The sequence below is a fragment of the Triturus cristatus genome, chromosome 8, assembly GCF_964204655.1.
Source record: "Triturus cristatus chromosome 8, aTriCri1.1, whole genome shotgun sequence".
Lineage (NCBI taxonomy): Eukaryota > Metazoa > Chordata > Amphibia > Caudata > Salamandridae > Triturus > Triturus cristatus.
The window spans coordinates 1,457,545,049-1,457,564,697 of NC_140591.1; the positions used below are offsets into that span (position 1 = coordinate 1,457,545,049).

The 19,649-nt window shown below is 45.3% G+C and overlaps 1 protein-coding gene across 2 annotated transcripts in view; it reads right to left on the reverse strand.

Moving 5' to 3' along the window:
• The window catches only part of ACER3 (alkaline ceramidase 3), a 252,810-nt gene that overhangs the window by 92,923 nt on the left and 140,238 nt on the right, over positions 1-19,649 (reverse strand). For both annotated transcript variants that reach the window (XM_085623262.1, XM_085623263.1), the window contains exon 2: positions 15,873-15,983. In XM_085623262.1, coding sequence (XP_085479388.1) covers positions 15,873-15,983 — 111 coding nt within the window. The remainder of the gene's footprint in view (positions 1-15,872; positions 15,984-19,649) is intronic.

A 19,649-nucleotide genomic window follows, 5' to 3' on the forward strand; every position in this document is an offset into this window, starting at 1 on the left:
AATGTAACACCATGGTTAGCGGTTCTCGAACAATAAGAATCGATTTCTACCCAAATGAACCCCTTTTGCAACATTAATCTATGCTCTAATCTATACTGTGCAGTGTGCATGCAATTCTTTGATGACAGTTAATAATTCACTGTTCTATATTAGGATCTTAATTTACACACTGCAAGCAACAAAAGGATGTCTCTTAGAAAGGAGTAACCCAGTGACCAGCCTATTTACAATTATATGCACTTTGCTGCAAAGAACGTGTTCCATGCAGATCACAGACATATTAACCCTCTGCACTAGTTTATGATCAGTCAGAACCTCAATTAGACAAAACTCTGATCTCTCTCCAGGAAGAACATTAATCACCGGAGTTAGCTTGACATTTTTATAGTTGTCTGGAAATTGCTGGAGGCAAGGAACACAGCAGCAGGTGTTTATAAAACCCAAATAAACTTGCAAACACAGCGCCCAGGTGCTTTTAAAACCAAAATAAACTTGCAAACATGGCACCCAGGTGCTTTTAAAACCAAAATAAACTTGCAGCAAACACAGCACCCCCTGAAGTCATCACCTGGCGCGGTGGCATCGGTCGCACCGCCCTAGAGTCAGCCCTGTTCATATGCTTGAAATCACAAACAATGATCCCCCTGGCGAAAGGGACTTATTATCCACATTCAAAGCACACACATCTGAAACACTCCTAAAAGAGATTAGGCGCAACAAATTTGGGATTACATAACTGATGTAGGGTTTGAATTTCCTGCCCACTTTTCATACAGTTCTAAAATATGGTTAACATCTCAAATGGAGTTATACTTCGCAACAGGTGGTCTTCACAAGTCCCTTCCAATTCCTCTCTATTTGAAGACAGACTCTCTTGTGTGTCGGCTTAGACACCCTCTTTCATGCGGCGGGGGACACCTTTTCCTCCTGGTAAACAGGACCTCCTCTCCCTGCTACGAAGATCAACTTCCCACGCATCTAAAGGATTTTTATTTTTTGTTTGTAATTTTTTTTTTGTTTGTTTTTTTAGAGTTTTCCTTTGACGTAGTCTACTCTCTTCTCTCCCTCATCCAGGAACCAGAACATTTCACCTAACTACTCATCCAATTTTCTTTTTCTATCAAAGGCACATTTCAATGCCTTAACTCCTGTACGTCTTTTTTTTATTTTTTCATTGTGAACAAGTGGGGTACAAACTAACAGAATATTACATAAACCTAATAGAAAATCAACAGCAAAACAAAACTAAATAACTTAGAGCAAACAAAGATAGACACCATGTTCAGAAAATCATCAAAAACATAGCAATTGTCAATACAAAGAAAAAACAATCAAGTATTCCTAAAATAGGAGCCCCCATAGTGCATCTAATTTCTTCAGACCTTGCATTGGCTAGGGCTTTTACCATCTCATATATTTCCTTAACCAATAACCACCAATCATTTATAGAAGGCGGTTTTGGAGCAATCCATACCCGAGCAATTGCCAATCTAGCATCGACCAGCAGTATTGATACTAACCGAATGAGTTGATGATTCGCTATCTTAAGACCCATCATAATTTCTGTGACCGTCAGTGGTGTCCCTATTCACAACCTCTGAGAACGCACTTGGCCAATCTTCTGCCAATATATATCCAATTCTGGACAGGTTACAAACATATGCGTGATTTTGACCGCATATAAATCACACCTAGGACATTTTGTCCGATCCCCATCCAAACCAGAGCTAGACCATTTAGACATTTTATCAGGCGTATAATACAGCAAGGAAATAGTACGAAGTTGCAGGTTAACAGAATGGACTGACTCCCCTATAGTTCTTCATGCTTGTTCGATACTAGATGTTACCTCTATCCCCAGAGCCTCGCTCCAACGTGTCGCCAATCTTTCAAAATCATTCTGTTTAGGATTTTGAATACATTTATACATGTAACTTATCATAGATTTTGTCTTCCCGCTGTACAAAAATCCCAAATTTCTGAGCTAGATGGTGTTGTCAGCTTTAAATGTCTCACCAAATAGTCCCTAATCTGTAGATATTTTAAATACATATCTTTGGGCAATTTATACTGCCTCTGTAAATTCTTAAAAGAAGCAAAGCCATTATGATCATAGAGATCTCCTAAACAGGTAATCCCATATCCAGCCGAACGCTTGCTAGCAGCATCCTGAAACATATCTGGGAATATCGGATAACCCCATCAGGGTAATTGATCATGATAAAATGACAGATTACATCTAGCAGATATAGCACGCCATATAAATGTACTATCCCTTATAGTCTTGAACTTAACTCTTTTGAAATAATTCGGGTCATTGGTCCTATATAAATACATGTTACTATCCTTTCCCAGTATAAAGTAGTGAGAAAAAATGTTATACTCAGGATTTAACAGGCTGCGAAAACGCTCGGTAAAAGCAGCCCAGAAATATTTTTTTAAATCAGGAGAGTCAAGAACCCCCTGTTAATATGGAAACTTTAACAAATCATTAGCTCTCCGGGCTATCCTATAGCCCCAAATGAAGCTACCCACAAAACTCTCTAATTAAAAAAAAAAAAAATTGGAACCTGTAAAGGAATAGATCTAAATAGATACAAAACTTTTGGCAGAATTTTCATCTTTATGATAACAGAACGCCCGATAATACCGATAGGGAGTTTATGCCATTGCTTTAGAAATTTCACTGTGTCTTTCAATAAAAATTCGTAATTTAAAGAAAATATCCTATCGATCTGCACAGATAGTCTAACCCCCGAATAAGTAGCCTCCGAGCAAACACAATAGATTGGTTCTCCCGGTTTGAATTTGATTAGTATTTGTGTCTGCTTAACATTTAATTCATACCCTGAAATAGAGCCAAACTTAACTGCTTCATCCTCAACAATTTTAATAGCTTTAGCAGGTTCAGTTGTAAAAACCGCAATATCATCTGCGTAACCGATGGCCTTAAGCGAAGTATCGCTCGACACAAATGGGATAATTTGAGAATCACATCGCAGAGCATAAATAAATGGCTCAATATACAAAGCAAATAATAAAGGGGAAAGGGGACACCGCTGCCTAGTGCCACAAAGAATCGGAAAAGTTGTTGACTGTGAGCCAGAGTATGCTAACTTAGCTTGGGGCTTATTATACAAAGCTTGTATCCAACGTCTGTCTAAATTGACCTTTAACCCCAAAGATATCTAGTACAGCCCACAAAAAATCCCATCCCACTCTTTTAAAAGCCTTCTCGGTGTCTAGAAGGATCATACCTAAAGGAATTGCCATCCTTTCTGCCATATCGAAAGCCCCCACTGCCATATTCACATGGACTGTTGTGTCCCTGCCTTGAATAAAACCATGTTGATGAGAGGATACCAACCCAGGCATAACTGGTCAAAGACGGTTGGCTAAGATCTTCGCAAAAATTTTGGCATCCACATTAATAAGCGAGATTGGCCGATAAGAGCTGCACTCATCGGGAGGCTTGCCTTTTTTTTTTTTTTTTTAAAGAAGAGAATTTGTGTCATATTCCAGGATTCTGGTATCCTTCCAGTAGCACCTATACTTTGCATAACTAGTCTAAATAATGGCATCAGAATGTCCTTGAAGAGTTTATAGAATTCCATGGGTATTGAATCTTCTCCAGCTGCCTTTCCAGATGGTAAAGATGATATTGCCAAATCTATTTCTTCCCTTGTAATATCATTCTCCAATAGAGCAGATGCCTCTTCACTCACTGTTGGAAAACCTCTATCCTGAAGGTACCATCGAATATCCTCCCCTTCGGGATCTATAGTTGGAGTATATAACGCCTTATAAAACAAAGAATTGTTCCCAAATCTCCTGTGGATGAGAGTACCTAATACCATTTACTCCCTTTATGTTTCTTATTTGAGTTTTAACTCCATCCTCTGCTACTTTATAAGCCAAAACCTTACTTATGTATTCTCCATATTCATATTGCATGGAACGATTTATGGTATCAAGCCGCAATTCTTTCCCTAAATGTCTTCTTTAGTGCTAACCTAGCATCCATTAAAGAGAGGAGCAGTTGTTCTTGATCCCTAGCACCAAGAAGGACCGCCTCTGAATGTAGTTCTTCGGCTTTACGTACTGTTTGGATGGCATCCTTCCTTAATATATCATGGTTTTTATTCTGTTGCCATACAAATTGCTCGGTGATACCTCTTACAACTGCCTTCATGGTATCCCAGACCGTAGTTAAATAAGCTGTACCCATATTCTCTTTAAGAAATAAATCAAGCTGTTTCCTTATATTATCCAAATAATCACCATCAGCGAGCAGATATCTGGGGAAAGCAAAAGATCTAGGTGTCTTACCTTCGAATTCGAAACTAAACAATAATAATATAGGGTTATGATCCAAGGTAACTCATGGGCACACTTCTATATCTGATGACATCATTATATGGTCCGACACCCACGCCATATCTATTCTAGAATACAACCTATCTGGAGCCGAATAATATGTATACCCTTGGACGGTTGGTTTTAAGTATCTTCATTCATCTCTAATCGATTGAAGCAGTCCCAGTTCTACAATTGCTGCACAAATCTTCCGCATTCTGTGGGTAGCTCCTTGCCCAGTAGTATCTATACTATACTTCATGACGCAATTAAAACTACCCTCTCCCCCTCCCAGTTTAGCATTTCCATATTCAAAACATCAATAACCATAGGATCGTCAGTATTAGGCCCATACAATGAACAGAAGACATATATCTTACCCCTAATTTCTATCTGTGCAATGGCCCATCTACCCCTCTGGTCAGCCAATGTTTTATATATTGTACAGATAAAAAGTTTATGCTTTAATATAGCCGTTCCCCTGGTTGATGTCCCTTGCGTTGTACAAACTACAATTTTTACCCCAGCTGTTTAAGAAGATTACGATCTTTATAAGAAAGAGGAGTCTGTTAGCAAAGCTAATTGTGGATTATACATTTTCGTCTCTTTACAGACGAGTTGACGCTTGATTCTACTACTAAGACCTGCAACATTCCAAGCAAGACACTTAATTCGATTCATGACCGAGAAATTTCTCTTCCATTTTAATACTACCCCACATTAAATAACCCTCTATTCTTTGACATATTTCATTGTCATATAGTCTTTTTACAGTTTTGCTTCCAAGTTTCCTTTATACCCCCTTGCTGACTTTTTTCTGCCCCTCAAAACAGCCCCCCTTCGCACTTGGCGACCACACCACCCTCCCTGTATCTTGAAGGAGGAATCATCCCCTTTCAACAACTGCCACTGGATTGGCAGCTTCTTAGAAACAGTGCACCCACGATGGCTCCCGGGCCAACCCCACACCCATTACAAACCAGCCATTTAAACATTGTTGTTTACAAAAAAATCAAAAGAACGAGGAGCTCAAGTTTAATCAGAGGCTCATGTTTGCCATCTACCAATAGCTGCTTTTACTTCTGGTTCTGTATGAAAAGAATACAATTGACCCCCCCACCCGCAAAAACTTCAGACGTGCGGGCTCCTGTAAAAATACTTGCGCCCCAGTGGCTTTCAACGGGTTGATCAATTGCCGTAATTTCCACCATGTAGCCATTGTCACTTTACAGAGATCTGACCGAACAAAAATAGAAAAAGAATCAACTATCACCGGAGAACCAGGACGAGCCTTCAAGGAAACAGCTTGCCGAAGGAGAACATTTCCAAAGAAGATCAAAAATGGCCTGAGATAACAGGAACCCTGTTCCAACTGTACTAGTGGAAGTCTATGAGCCCTTTGCAGCTGGCAGTCCCAATCCCAGTCCCCCAAATCTGGAAAAGCCTTCGGCAGAAGCTGGACTTTAAAAGCTCTGAGATCCGAGCCCTCTTGCCCCTCTGGAACTCCAAACATCTTTAAGTTATGCCGCCGCTGGCGATTCTCTAAATCTTCTAGCTTAGATTGCATAGCTGTTATATGATCATCGTGTAGCTGGAGCGAACTAGCCGTTTTAGTAGTGGTCTCTTCAGTATAAGCAATCCTCTGCTGCAATTCCAGAACATCTTTGGACAATGTCCCAACCTTAAGTGACATTTCCTTCAAAGACTGATGAATACTAGAATTATCAGCCCTTGCCTGAGCATAGTGCTCCTGTACCTCTGATCCTTTAGAGCTTGGAGGATCAAAGCAAGCGTCGGCTCATCATGGTCCTGTAACTTCCACAATTGGTATTCTGCTGCAGCCTGTTGCAGTCCTTGAGGAAAGCCAGATTTCATTGGCAGGCCGGAGGGGCACAGAATGGGTGATCGACCAGAGGGTGTTACTGGATCTAATTCCAAGCTGCCAGTCCCCATTTCTGCCACCCCCATATTACCACATCCATCATCAGTTGGACTAGCACCTGATAGTTTCGATATCATAGTCTTAACTCCTCCTTTCGCTTGAACCCAGCGACGCAGGGGACTATCAGGTAAAGCATATTTAGCCTATATAGATGAAGCTAAACATTGCTGTAGGTCCGCTGCAGAATGAGTTTTCTTTCCCCCTTTCGTTATTTTTGTTTTAGTATTTTACTTTTTAGCGGAAGGATTAAATACTGGAGAAACACTCTTTTCCAGAATTTTGCCAGATTTACCAGAAACCTGTTGGGGATCCTGTGGCTCAGGTGTAGTTTGGCTCTTACGTGACTCGCTGCCACCAGCCGATACCCGGGATGCATGTTGTGAGTTGTCAAAAATATCAGAATTCAAGTTGGGGGGAGTTGGAACAGACATTATATTAGAAGAACAGTAAATCCCCCCGATCTTGTATCAGACCTGAAGAGTCATCAGTAACTGAGCTTTTTCTACTGCTCCTACACATGATAACAGCACTACCAAGCTCCTTAAGATCAGTCTGTGGCAGCTTGATTGCCCCATCGTCCCCAGAATTACTCTCATTCAGTGGCCCCGTTGACGCTGAAATCAAAGCATTCACTGCTACTAATTTGGCTGTTGACTCAGCTGTACATGTTCCACCATTCTCAGCGTGATCAGCCTTGCTGGTATTGTGTGCATGGTCAGCATTAACCAGCCCCTCCGATGCGTCAGAGAAAATCTTTTGATTATGCCGGGGAATGTTGGAGCTAAAAGAAATGTTCTCCTGGTTACATTGTTGCACAGGAATCACCTGCAACATAATATCCGCTACTAAATCCCCAGTAAGCTGCTCACCGGCGGCACCTGCAGTTAATAGCTCTGCCGCCTACCCTGAATGCAAAAGACACAGCAGCGGCTTACCGAGCTTCGGTAGAGATTTAATGGAGTCCCCTTGCTGAATCTGTGCTGCCTCGTCCGGTTCGTCATTCCGTCTAACGCCTGTTGCACCTGGAGTATTCACCGGCAGCCGACCTGCTGCCCGAGTGCCTCTGGTCGTTGTCTTTGAGGGGCCGTGTCTCTAACGTAGCCCAAACTGTTACCAGAAGCCGCAAATGCCTCCGAGGCAAATCCAACAAGTAGGCCACCGAGGAGCGCACGCCCACCAAGCGGGAAATTCGAGAGACGAGCAGCCGCCACCCAGCACTGCCGCCTGCATCCGCCTCACTTCGCCTTGATGAATCCCAGTAAATCTACTCAGCTATTCCTGAATATTTCGCCTGGGTTCTCCTCGTTATCTTCTTTGTCTCATTTTGCCATACCTAGGCTTAATTCAAATTAGAATGTGTATTCACAACGCCGAGTGTTGGAGAACGGGAGCCTCTCAGTGTGCCTGCTCTCCCAAGCGGCGTCAGTCCGCCATCTTTCTCCTCCTGCCACCAACTCCTGTACGTCCTTGTGAAGTAATACTCTCAGCATTTCATACTTCACCCACCCCCCTTGAAATGGTGGACACCTCCTCCTGTCTAGGATCAATTTTCCATTTCTTTTATATTTCTTTTTTTATAACACCCTAACATAACTATACCAAACACTTCCCTACAAACGTTAATTTTGCACCTCAAACTGTCACACCCTGATAGTTACACCCATCAAGACCTGTAATAGTGTGTCAGAGCCACCGGTCATGTAAAGGAAACACATTTCCTGAAGCCCATCAAAATGGACACCAAATTTCGTGGATTCTAAAACTCCTGAAGCCTTTCTTTAATTGCTATACCCGGTCAACAGGTGAAAAACTGCAACGCTGGGTGGCCTCAGCATTGCGAGCTTCCTCATGCTCACCTAGACTTGCAAGCTATCTGCCAACAACCTCCTGTTTGCACCGCTTTTGAAGAAGCCAGCAAGCGGGGACTTCACAGTGAGAACAAAGTGCGCAAGGACTACTGCCTTTGAGGGACATTTTTTAAACAACGTTTTATGGGAAACAACTGTGAATTCTGAGTAAGTCCTAATTAAATTAATCTAAAAACAATTGTAAAAAAGCCATGCTCAAGAAAAGATTTGTCTCTCTGCTCTCCTTACCTTTTTTTTTTTTTTTTTTAGTCACTAGAATAACTAATCAATAAATTGCAGATCCTAGAGCTAACTCCTGAGGCGGAAGCCGGGAGGTTTTTATCCAAATACTTTGTTTGCACTTGCATTGCAGTAATTACTTTTATTTATGTCATTTTCCTGCTACTGCCCCAGACTCACCGCGCCACTATTCCGCTGCTACTGCTGGGGTCCGGAGCCACATCGCGTTCTCTCGCGGTACAGGAGGACCCAGGCAGGTCTCTCTGGCTGACATCTTGGGTGGGGGCTCGGACAGCGCTCTAGTCGCTGGCAGGCCAGGGATATTTAACTCGCATGACAGCGCGAGCACGCAGATCCTAGAGCTAACTCCTGAGGCGGAAGCCGGGAGGTTTTTATCCAAATACTTTGTTTGCACTTGCATTGCAGTAATTACTTTTATTTATGTCATTTTCCTGCTACTGCCCCAGACTCACCGCGCCACTATTCCGCTGCTACTGCTGGGGTCCGGAGCCACATCGCATTCTCTCGCGGTACAGGAGGACCCAGGCAGGTCTCTCTGGCTGACATCTTGGGTGGGGGCTCGGACAGCGCTCTAGTCGCTGGCAGGCCAGGGAAATTTAACTCGCATGACAGCGCGCGCGCGCAGCGGGCGCGCCGGCAGCGCGCCAAAGGCACGCTAAAGGCAAGCCCGTCTGCGCCCGTCCGTGCCCGTCCGCGACCGTTCGGGACCGGAGGCCACAACCCCAGCATCTTCTGTTCGACAGACAAGGCATTATAGTTCTGAGTCCCTCCTTAGTATGAGGATAGAGATTTTCTGCACGTATTCCAAGTGTTGGACTTGCCTGCGGTTTGCCCTACATGCAATTTCAAGCTGAACACCACCCAGCAACAGGATAATAAGCAGGACTACAGCATGTTACTTTTAAACTGCAGGTCTCTACCCAAGCATAGGACGGAAATTGCTCTCATGCTGGAGGAACGTTGACCAGATGTAGTTTTTTTAACTGAAACCTGGCTGACGCCTGATTCCGATCCAGACATTGTTTCAGCCTTGCCCACGGGGTTTCAAATTACGCGGAAGGACCGGGCTGTTGGGAGAGGTGGTGGCCTGGCAATAATACACAAAGATCAGTTCCTTTGTCGATGTACCCCTGAATTAATCCCTGACTGCGAAAGCCTCGCTTTCAGCATTGAGTTCTCCTCTAACAGCTGTTTTTCAGGCATCCTTATATATCGACCACCGGGCCCCCCAAAGCAGTTTCATAAGACCCTCCCACCAACCCTGGCCGAGTCGGTTACAACTTTTGCCAACTTTACACTGCTTGGCGATCTCAATCTTCACTTTGACGTTGCCTATGACCACACTGCCACTGAGTTGGTGAATGATTTAGCTGCTTTACAATTGGAGCAGCTGGTCGATTCAGCCACTCATATCAAGGGCCATCTCTTGGACCCAGTGTTCAGCAACTGTACCGAGCTCAAGGCAGGGCAACCGATTTGTCTCCCGTGGACTGACCATTCACTTGTTCCTCTTACATGGTCTATTCACAAGCCACCTCACCCAACCCCCATCGTTAAGATCGCTAGAAACTGGGCCAGACTCCCAGTGGAGTCGTGGGCCAACAGTCTCATCACTTCCCTTCCCCTCCCTAACGTAGATCCCTGCGCCGCAAATCAGGATTATGAAGAGTGGATCTCGAAATCTTTCGAGGCCACACTCCCTCTCCGCAAAATTACTACGAAGCGCCCACAAAAAACTGCCCCTTGGTTTTCTAAGGAACTCAGGGAAACCAAACGGCGTTGCAGGAGAGAAGAAAGACGGTGGCGTCTGGATTACTCCCTGGATGTTAAAACCCAATATAGAAAGGCCATTAGAGCATATAAAGATGAGATAAAAGCTGCCCAAGCTACTTATTTCTCCACACAAATCATGCATGCAAAATCTAAACCCAAAGAAATCTTTCAGATTGTAAAGAGCCTCACTAAACCTTCTTCACCCTCTATACATCCAAGTAAAACGTTAGTTCATTGTAACGACCTAGCAGAATTCTTCCACCAAAAAGTCCATAAAATCTACTCCTCATTTTCTGCTTTGGATTCTCACCCCGCTGCCCATATGTGGCCAGGTCCGGTGATAGCTTCCCCTCAACCCACGGCCATTTTGGAACACTTTCCCTTGCTAGAACTAGATTCCCTGGAAATTCTGGCCCGGCAAGTAAAATCGGGGTCCCCTTGCGATCCAGCTCCACCAGAGGCCATCATCTCGGCTATGCAGGTTGTCCTTCCCATTATTAGGAACCTCCTTAATGCCTCCATCACCTCCGGCATAGTTCCACTCCCTTGGAAGCAGGCCATGGTACGTGCTCTGCTGAAGAAACCCAAACTTGATCCTGGGGACTATAGCAGATACCGCCCCATCTCCCTGCTCCCCTGGGTGACCACAATTTTAGAGAAGCACATCAATACTCACCTGGTGGACTTTCTGGAGAACAACCAGTTGCTGGACACAACCCAAACGGGCTTTCGACCAAGACACGGGACGGAGACTGCCTTATTAGCCGTTACCGAGGAAACCAGAAGAATTCTGGATCAAGGGGTATCAGTGGCAGTGGTCCTCCTCGATCTGAGCGCGGCTTTCGACACTGTCAGTCACAACATGTTGCTATGCCGCCTCTCTGATGCTGGAATCTCGGGCAGGGCAATACTCTGGCTCAAATCCTTTCTGAGCAACAGGTCCTTTCAGATCTTTGAGGGAAATACGGTCTCCTCCAGTAAACCTCTGAGCTGTGGGGTTCCGCAGGGCTCCTCTTTAAGCCCTGCTTTATTTAACATCTATATGAGACCACTGGCTGAGGTTGTCCGTCCGTTTGGCATTAAGATCATCTCTTATGCGGACGACACCCAGCTAGTGGTCTCTCTGGCACAGGAGGATGGCCAATCTGCACAAATGGGTCTAAGGAAATGTCTGGAGGAAGTAAAAAGTTGGATGACGAGGTCCTCCCTTAAGCTCAACGGAGACAAAACTGAGCTGATGCTCATGGGCCCCGCTGTTCCTATGCATTTTGACTCTTTCGGGCCTCCATGCCTAGGTACCCCCACTGTTCCCAAGGACAATATAAAAAGCCTGGGGGTATGGCTGGACAGAGCCCTAACCTATGACACCCAGGCCATCAGGCTCTCTGCGACCTGCTTTGGCCTCCTTAGGATATTGAAAAAAGTGCTCCCACTTTTACCTATGGAGGCCAAGCAGGTGGCCGTTCAAGGCCTGATCCAGTCTCGACTGGATTTTAACAATGCCCTTTACCTCGGTGCCCCCGACTACACCCTGCGCAAGCTGCAGATCGTCCAAAACTGCGCGGCTCGCACTTTGCTACAACTGCCACGGAGACTCTCAGCCAAACCTGGGCTGAGCAGCCTGCACTGGCTTCCGGTTCGGCAAAGAATTGCCTTTAAGGCAATGTGTTTATCCCATCAAGCCTTCTGGCATAAAGGACCGGTAATTAGCCATGATCTTATTATACGGTACCATCCTAGGAGACAGCTTCGCTCCGGCCAGTCCTTTCTAGTCACAGTTCCAGAATCAGGAGAGCCAGGGCTGGTGGTAGGATGTTCTCCTACAATGCCGCCAAGACGTGGAACCTCCTCCCCCTTCAACTCAGGTCTAACCCTAATCTGCTTTCTTTCCGCAAGCAACTAAAGACATTTCTTTTCAACGCCCATGATTAACCCCCAGCTGACCGCCTCTGATAATACGACCATACTCTCTAGGTAGCGCTTGGACGCCTCAGGGCAGCAATTCGCGCTTTACAAATCTACATTTCATTTCATTTCATAACAAACTCACCGATACCCATTCAGTGATTCAAGAAATTAGACACTCAGCCAAACTAACTGAGTCACATACAACTCACTTCAGCAGCAACCAAATTTTAAAAAAAGAAAACATCAGAGAATCTTTAGCTGTCTGGAAGCAGCAAAGAAAAGAGGATGATACAGAATGTTCAGGAGATATTAAGGGCCAGATGTATGACCACTTTCTTTTATGACTCACAAATTGCGAAAAATTGCGAGTCGCAATTTGCGAGCCGTGAAAACAAATGTACAACAGTGTCAGAGACACTGTTAGTGATTCCCAATGGGGTCGCAAAATGCGAGGCTCATGAATATTAATGCGCTACTCGCAATTTGCGACCCCATTGGGAATGGCTGGTCCTCCCAGGGATGGTGGCCTGCTGGGCTCAGCAGACCTCCGTGTCTGGGACTGCTTTTAAATAAAGCAGGTTTTGTTTTTTAAATGCAGCCCGTTTTCCTTAAAGAAAAAAGGGATGCACTTAAAAAAAGGAAAAAGAAACGTTTTCGTTTCATTAGGTCTCGCCTACGCAGCGCGCATGCGCTGCTTAGGAGGGCCTTTAGCCGTCGCTCTGCTCATTTTCAAGCACTGCACTCGTGCTTGTGGCGGCATGTACCTTGCGGGAGCGATTAGCGGCGTGCCACAAGCACGAGTGCAGTGCTTGAAAATGAGCAGACTGCTCTCCCAAGCGCCTGCGCACCTCTGTCCTCTCCCACACGTCCCGGCCACTCACTCGCTCGCTCCGCCCTCTCCATCTCCTTTTTGCTTGCGCTTCTTGTTTCAACGAAAAATGCCAGCGGTCGATCAGCTAAAATGTCCACTCTTTATTCCCAGTGGAGTAAGCACTTATTGCAGCACATTAGAGTGGTGTGCTCCATAAAGAAACCGTTCACCAAAAGTTCGTCTCTTTCTCTTATTTTACTGTTTAACAAGTTTTCAATAATCCAGCGTCTGTATTTGTCAGGATGATAGCATGACTAGTCTTAAAAGTCTAGGCTTGTTCTTTCAAACTCCTCCAGCGTTCGAGTTTGAGAAGGGTTTCCTTGACTGGTCGTGGGGGTACACCTATTGCGGAACCTCCCCGCCCTTGAGGATGCGTGCAGCTGATGTGTCTATTGACATCAGGGACACGCGCTTTCGACGACTGCAGCCGGCGTGTTCTTACCATTCAAGGTCTGCCGCCTGTCTTTCTGTGCCTCCCAGGAGTGCCTGTCCTTGTACCGGACGCCTTCGACCGACTCAGTCAGGATCTGTCATCGATGGAGTACTGATGCGTCTATTGTAGAGAGGGACTTTTACTGCACACTCCTGCCATCTAGTGGCTCAATCGGGAATAGTTTGATTGAGTACGAATCAAACTCTGAGGATGTTTAAAGCTTCAAACGCCAACATCAAATGACTGAGGATTTGGCAATAGCATCCCAGTTCTTATTTGAGCCACGAGCATGTTATGTTTTTTTTAAAGTTCTTATAATTATTATTACCCTTCTGACCTTCTGTGTTCATGACGGCGCCAAGTGGCAGAGACTCTACTCCGGAATCTTCTTTGGGGATGGAATTGTATTTCATTTTTTATTTTCTGCGAGGTCTGGCCATTTTTTCTTTTTAGTACGGTTTTTTTATTACAGATTTTATTGGCTTGCCGTGGGGCGGTACCCTGCTCATGTACGCTAATTTAGTACTATACGAATGAAACAAAATAGTTTAAAGTTTTACCGCTTACATTAAAACTGCTTTTATATTTGCACTGGTCTTTGGGTTCACGCTGTGTTTTCCCGTATTAAAAAGAATATTGAGCCAGTAACTGCACTAATAGCTATTTGTTTTGTGGCATTCCTTATCAGTGCCTATTAGTTCATGCAAGCGCCACACACAGCATCACTTGATAAATACTACACAAAATTCACTTTCAAAGATGTGTGGAACGCACGCGTCTTCACGTTAAATTCGTCCCAGTAATTTCCATGCAGTCTGTAGTTTCTTACAATCCTCAGCAGCAGTAGAGTGGTTGTGACAGAAGAGCCACTGTCTGTCCTCCGTCACACCTACACACTAGCTGCTCGCTTTACCCTCCCTCCCCTTGTTACTACTAGCAACCCGGCAGACATTCCACCGAGCAGCACGCGCTGCTTTCTAAAGCACAAGCCGCCGGGCTCAGTGAATTCAATCCACAGTGAAGAATGCCAGCGAGCCACCGAAGAACCCTCCTTCCTGTGTGCACGGTCCTGCGTGCACTGCCCTGAATGCACCACCTCTGTGCACTGTCGTATGTGTACTGTCCTGTGTGCACGTACCGTGTGTACTGCCCTGAATGCACCACCTCTGTGAACTGTCCCACATGTCCTGCCCTGTGTGCACTTTTCCCACTGACAACAAAGCCTCTCTATTGTGTTCAATCTCGGGGGTGCTACTGTGGCAGGGCAATGCCAGAGTGCTTCCGTCTGTGGTACTCCCTGCCCCCACAGTTGGCAACCCTGCCAGGGCACTTACAATATGTCCATCTAGCGCTTGGTGCCCGGGAGGGAGCAGCGCCTCGGCCCTGCAGTCTACCAGCATGTGCAAGTGATGTGTATACATGTGCACACGGGTGAGGCGGCCGTCGGTTTGCGTTCAGTGTCGGCTGCAGTTGGGGTGGGCGGTGCCAACCTTAGAAGTACAGAGTGATCCGGCCTAATGTTGGCATGTTTGGGCCTCGCGGCCAAAAGGAATCTGGGTGAAGGTTACGCCTCGGTGCATTCTTCGAGCCCACTCCGTGGGGTGAGGGGAGGACGGCCTGTCCTGGTACATTTGTAGGACACAGCGGACTGCCATTTATATAAATAACTTTACATAACGGCAAGGTGGCTGCTGCAGGCCCTTGCACCCTGTTGTACCAGTAAGTATATGTCCTTGGAAGCGAGCTGCTTCTCATGCGCTGTGTGAATGGCAAAAATAGTAATTGTATAGCTATTCAATCCCTGTCGGCACACCATCCAGGATTATATGCTGCATAGCTAAGCACTTATAAGGTCCAAAAGGCGAGACCTATTGGCTATGTCAAAGCTTGTTTTTTAAGGGCAGGCAGTGGTCCCTAGGACCACTGCCTGCCCTTAAAAAATATTTTCCCATGCATTCCCAAAGGGGAAGGGGTCCCCTGGGGACCCCTTCCTGTTTGCAAATGCTTTACCACCTACTTGAAGTAGGTGGTAAATTGCGATTGTTTTGTGACCGCAATTGCGGTTGCAAAACAGTCATACATAAGGCTCAGACTCGCTTTTAGGAAGGGACGCCACTGAAACGCCCCTTCCTAATTAGCGAGTCGCATATCCTAATTAGCGAGTCGCAAATAAATTGCGACTGGCTAATTAGGGTTTTTACATGGCCCTTAGGTAGTTTTGCATGCGCAAATGGGTCGCAAAACCGTTTGTAAATGTAGAAATACGTCGCACATCTGGCCCTAATGGTTTATTGAGAGTTAAAGGTTCTGATTGCAAGAAGCGGCAATAAAAGACTCTTATGCATAATGATAGCCTCCGGCCATGCAATAACATTGGTTGCGGTGGTGGCACAAACCAGGTTCACCTGAAAAGGTGATTAAATTCAACAACTTAAGGTTTGAAAACAGGACTGAAAACAAAGATGAAAACAGGAAACTAACCTGTAAGGCCCAAGTAGGCAGCTAAATAGCGTGTCTCAAGGCCGTCCTGTCGGGTCTGAATCGCACCATAGATAGGAGGTAGAATCATAATCAGGTTACTGAGCGTGTTCCCTGTGGTAACGAAACAGAACAGAGATTTAGTGCTGGGCACAGCAGCACCTGCATGAACAAAGCTGCAGTCATTCCATAAACAAGGCCCCAAAAGTGTTTCAAAACTCAAAAAAAGCACACCCTTTCCTCTCAAAGCCTCTTGCAGCTTCGACGCATTCCATTCAGATCAGAAATACATTTTTCAAACTTTCATCTTATCCATGCAGCACTGTAACTATTTTTAATAACATTTTAATGACTATTTGTTTATAAATAACATGCAAGAAAGATTGTGCAGAAACAGTACACAAAATATCAAATGGAGCTATCCAACAAGTAGATTTCTGCCTACAACTGGGCGGAGATCTCCGTACAGATGGTATTCACCAATTCAGGGTGGAAGCCTCTGCCCAACAGTAGGATTTACAAGCCTCCGACTCCTTGCACAAGGGGGTGGAAACTCTTACGATGGATGCTACAACAATAAATGTACTACAAGTAACTTTACAACCGGATTTCTGATCTACGCTTATAGGTATAGAGCTCCAACCAGCACCGGAAGACTCAGGATAGAAAAGTAGAGGAAAACAGCATTCGCCAGACTTAAATAACACACACCTGACTCACATTAATCCAGTAAACAAACAAATCCAGCCCACATCCTAGCTACTTCCCTCTTCTACTTGGACTGCATGTCTTTTGAGATGCAGTAACACAGAAGCCTCCAAAAGGCAGCCACGCCCACTCAAGAGGAAGAGAAACATCACAGAAGAGGATACCAGCCCTGTATTTAACTTTGTAGATCATCACAGGAAGCTACAAGGTCTACCTCCAAACACCCTCAATGGAGTAAAGAAGACGCGTGGAGAAGGCGGCCATGTGGCAGAATTTGAAAGACTCTGCCAGAGCAATGGGAGCGGAACCTGAAAGGAAATTGGCAGGAGAAGAGAAAAGGGGTAAAGGAGACGTTCTGCAGGATCCAAGTGGAAAAGGCTAGTTATGGAAGCGGAACAGGATCCTGTCTCCCAATGCACGGTGTCGAAAGCTTTCTCCAAGTCTACTGACAAAAAAAGCGGGCATTTGTTGCATCTTGGGACATCAGCCATGACCGCAAACGGACGGACTTCTTTTCCTTTTAGCGCTGTCTAGCAGTTGATGCCCTTCAGCTCGTGATTCATTGCCCGTCATGCCACCATCTGAACCTCTGCCATCATTAATACACGATCTGAGACCGTTCTAAGTAAATGTCCCACTCGCATGAAGGTGCCGCGCAGTTGCTCAGAATGCAGCAGCAGAACTAACCTGGAGAGCAGCTGGTCTACGTGAATAGTATGCGCATTCTCTGGTCTACACACCCTGATTTTTGTCAGGCGTCAATGCTGCACCAAGTATTCTATTGCAGGCGATGCTCTCGCTGCGCACGTGTATGCTCTCGCCGTGTGTGTGTGTATGCTCTTGCCGTGTGTGTGTGTGTGTGTGTATGCTCTCGCCATGTGTGTGTGTGTATGCTCTCGCCGTGTGTGTGTGTGTATGCTCTCGCCGTGTGTGTGTTGGCAAGCAGAGGCAAAGAAATGTCCAGCATCTTCCCACGACGGCTATTCAAGTCCCCAAAGCAACTGACGGCATGCGTAGTTAGGACGTTATGAGGGGCTGTAAGGTGTGCAGGAAGTCTCCTTCTATGTTGGGAGGTGCACGTACTCTAGTCATCACTTTACCATCAAGTAGCACCCCCCCACCCAATCAATGCCTGCTTTTAGCACTGTAAGGGGAGGTCCGGTGTGATCCGAATGAATGCCTCGTGCATAGGAAAAAGATTCAGTGCAAAACAATTGGCCTCCCCATTTCTTGCAAAGTCCGTCCCCTCCGGATCTCGTTATGTGGCTTTCCTGAAGACATTCCAAAACCATCACTCTATAGAAAAGTCTGAATCCTTTGCCTCTTCGTTGCGTTTCTCATGCCTCCCGCATAACATGTTAAAATTCTGTATCTGTTCTTACCTGCCATTTTGGGAAATGGTGAAAGTAGTCAAGATAATGGAATGCGTATCTAAACGTGAACCGGACATACATTTGCTGTGTGTCACTAATGTGTTATATGGGCGTAAGAGCACATCGCTGATTCGCTCGCATGCCTAAGCTTATCAACAAGACATAGCCTAAATCTAAAAGAGTAACAGAAATTGGTAAGTGGGGCAAAGCACAAACGTATTAGTGCCCATGTACCAATCAACAAGCAAACAGTCATTCTTAGAATACTTTGGGGGTCACCAAATGAATGAAGGCGGCTTATAACTCAGACTTCTCCAGGGGCACCGCAATGTTAATCTGCCTGGTTCACATAGGATACTGCCCTTGGCACAGGAGTTCTGGTCTGAAAAGTGAAGTCGGCCATGTTTCCCAAGCTACAAGTCCCCAAGCCCATCCATTGTTAAATCTCTTCAAGGAGATGCCCTCCTACCATTCCTCAACATTTCCAACACCTCCCCAACCAAGGTATACTTTACGGATACCATCAAGGCAGGACAGATTCTCCCCCTGCAGAAGAAACCAAACCTGGACGCACAAAATGACACTGACTTACACCCCATCACCCAGCTTTCCCTTTACAGGAATGATCTAAAAAGTAGCCTCCACCCGGCTTCTTAAGCAGATCAGGGAGATCAGTCTGTTACAGGACTACCAACCCAGTTCCATACCACACTGCAGTCAGCATGTATGCAGCTGCCTTACAAATGGTTGAATAATCCCTCCTCATGGCAGAAAATACCCCTACCTTCTCATCTTGTTTGACCTCTCTGCAGCCTTCGACACTGTCAAACAAACATTGCTCCGCACCTTAGAAACATGCATGAGCTTTTTTAAATAGTTCTGCAATGGTTTATTTCCTAGCAAACCAACTAAAACAGGTAGGAACCAGAATGTTACATAAGCATCATTATTTCTGTGGCTGCAAGACCTATTTGATCTCTGAACAGTGACAGCAACATATCACTATTTTTAACATACAATCTCGCTTCCTGTGTCAAATCCCAAGTATACGTCCTATATGACGCTACATTGCTGAGCAGTATTTCCTACCATTTTGCTACATATCTTCTATACCATGTTAAATGTATAATAAGCACCTATCGTATACACAAACTATACGTCTGATGCATGTGTGTTGCAAGTATGGGGATGGGTCAAGGGAGACTTGCAAACTAACATTCTGGGTTTCTGGCAAGACTGACTGTCTGGCCCTAACTGGGCTCCTCCGCTGGCATATTTCAGGGCAGAGGTTCGTAGGCCACCCATTCGTTTTCTCCACTCAGCACGGCTGGTGGGTATACCTTCGTGGCCTGAGAGCCAAGAAACATCTACTGGGTGAGACTAAAACCTCTTTGCACGCATCAGCAAAATACCAGAAAATCTCCCAAATGCAAAGTTCCATGGCGTTCCACCCTGTTACGCTTCATCTTTAACTATATGGGACCCCTAGGATCTATAATCACTGAAATCAAAGTAACAATAGACCACCAAAAGTCTACCTTTACATTTTCTCAACCAACAATATTCATCACTTCAAAAGCTGCCGTGAGCGGATGCAGAACTGGATGTTAAGTAGCTACTTAAAGCTCAACCTAACAAAGACTGGATCCTCTTATTCGCAAACCACCCGGATTATGAGAGATTCAAGCCTGATTTCCCC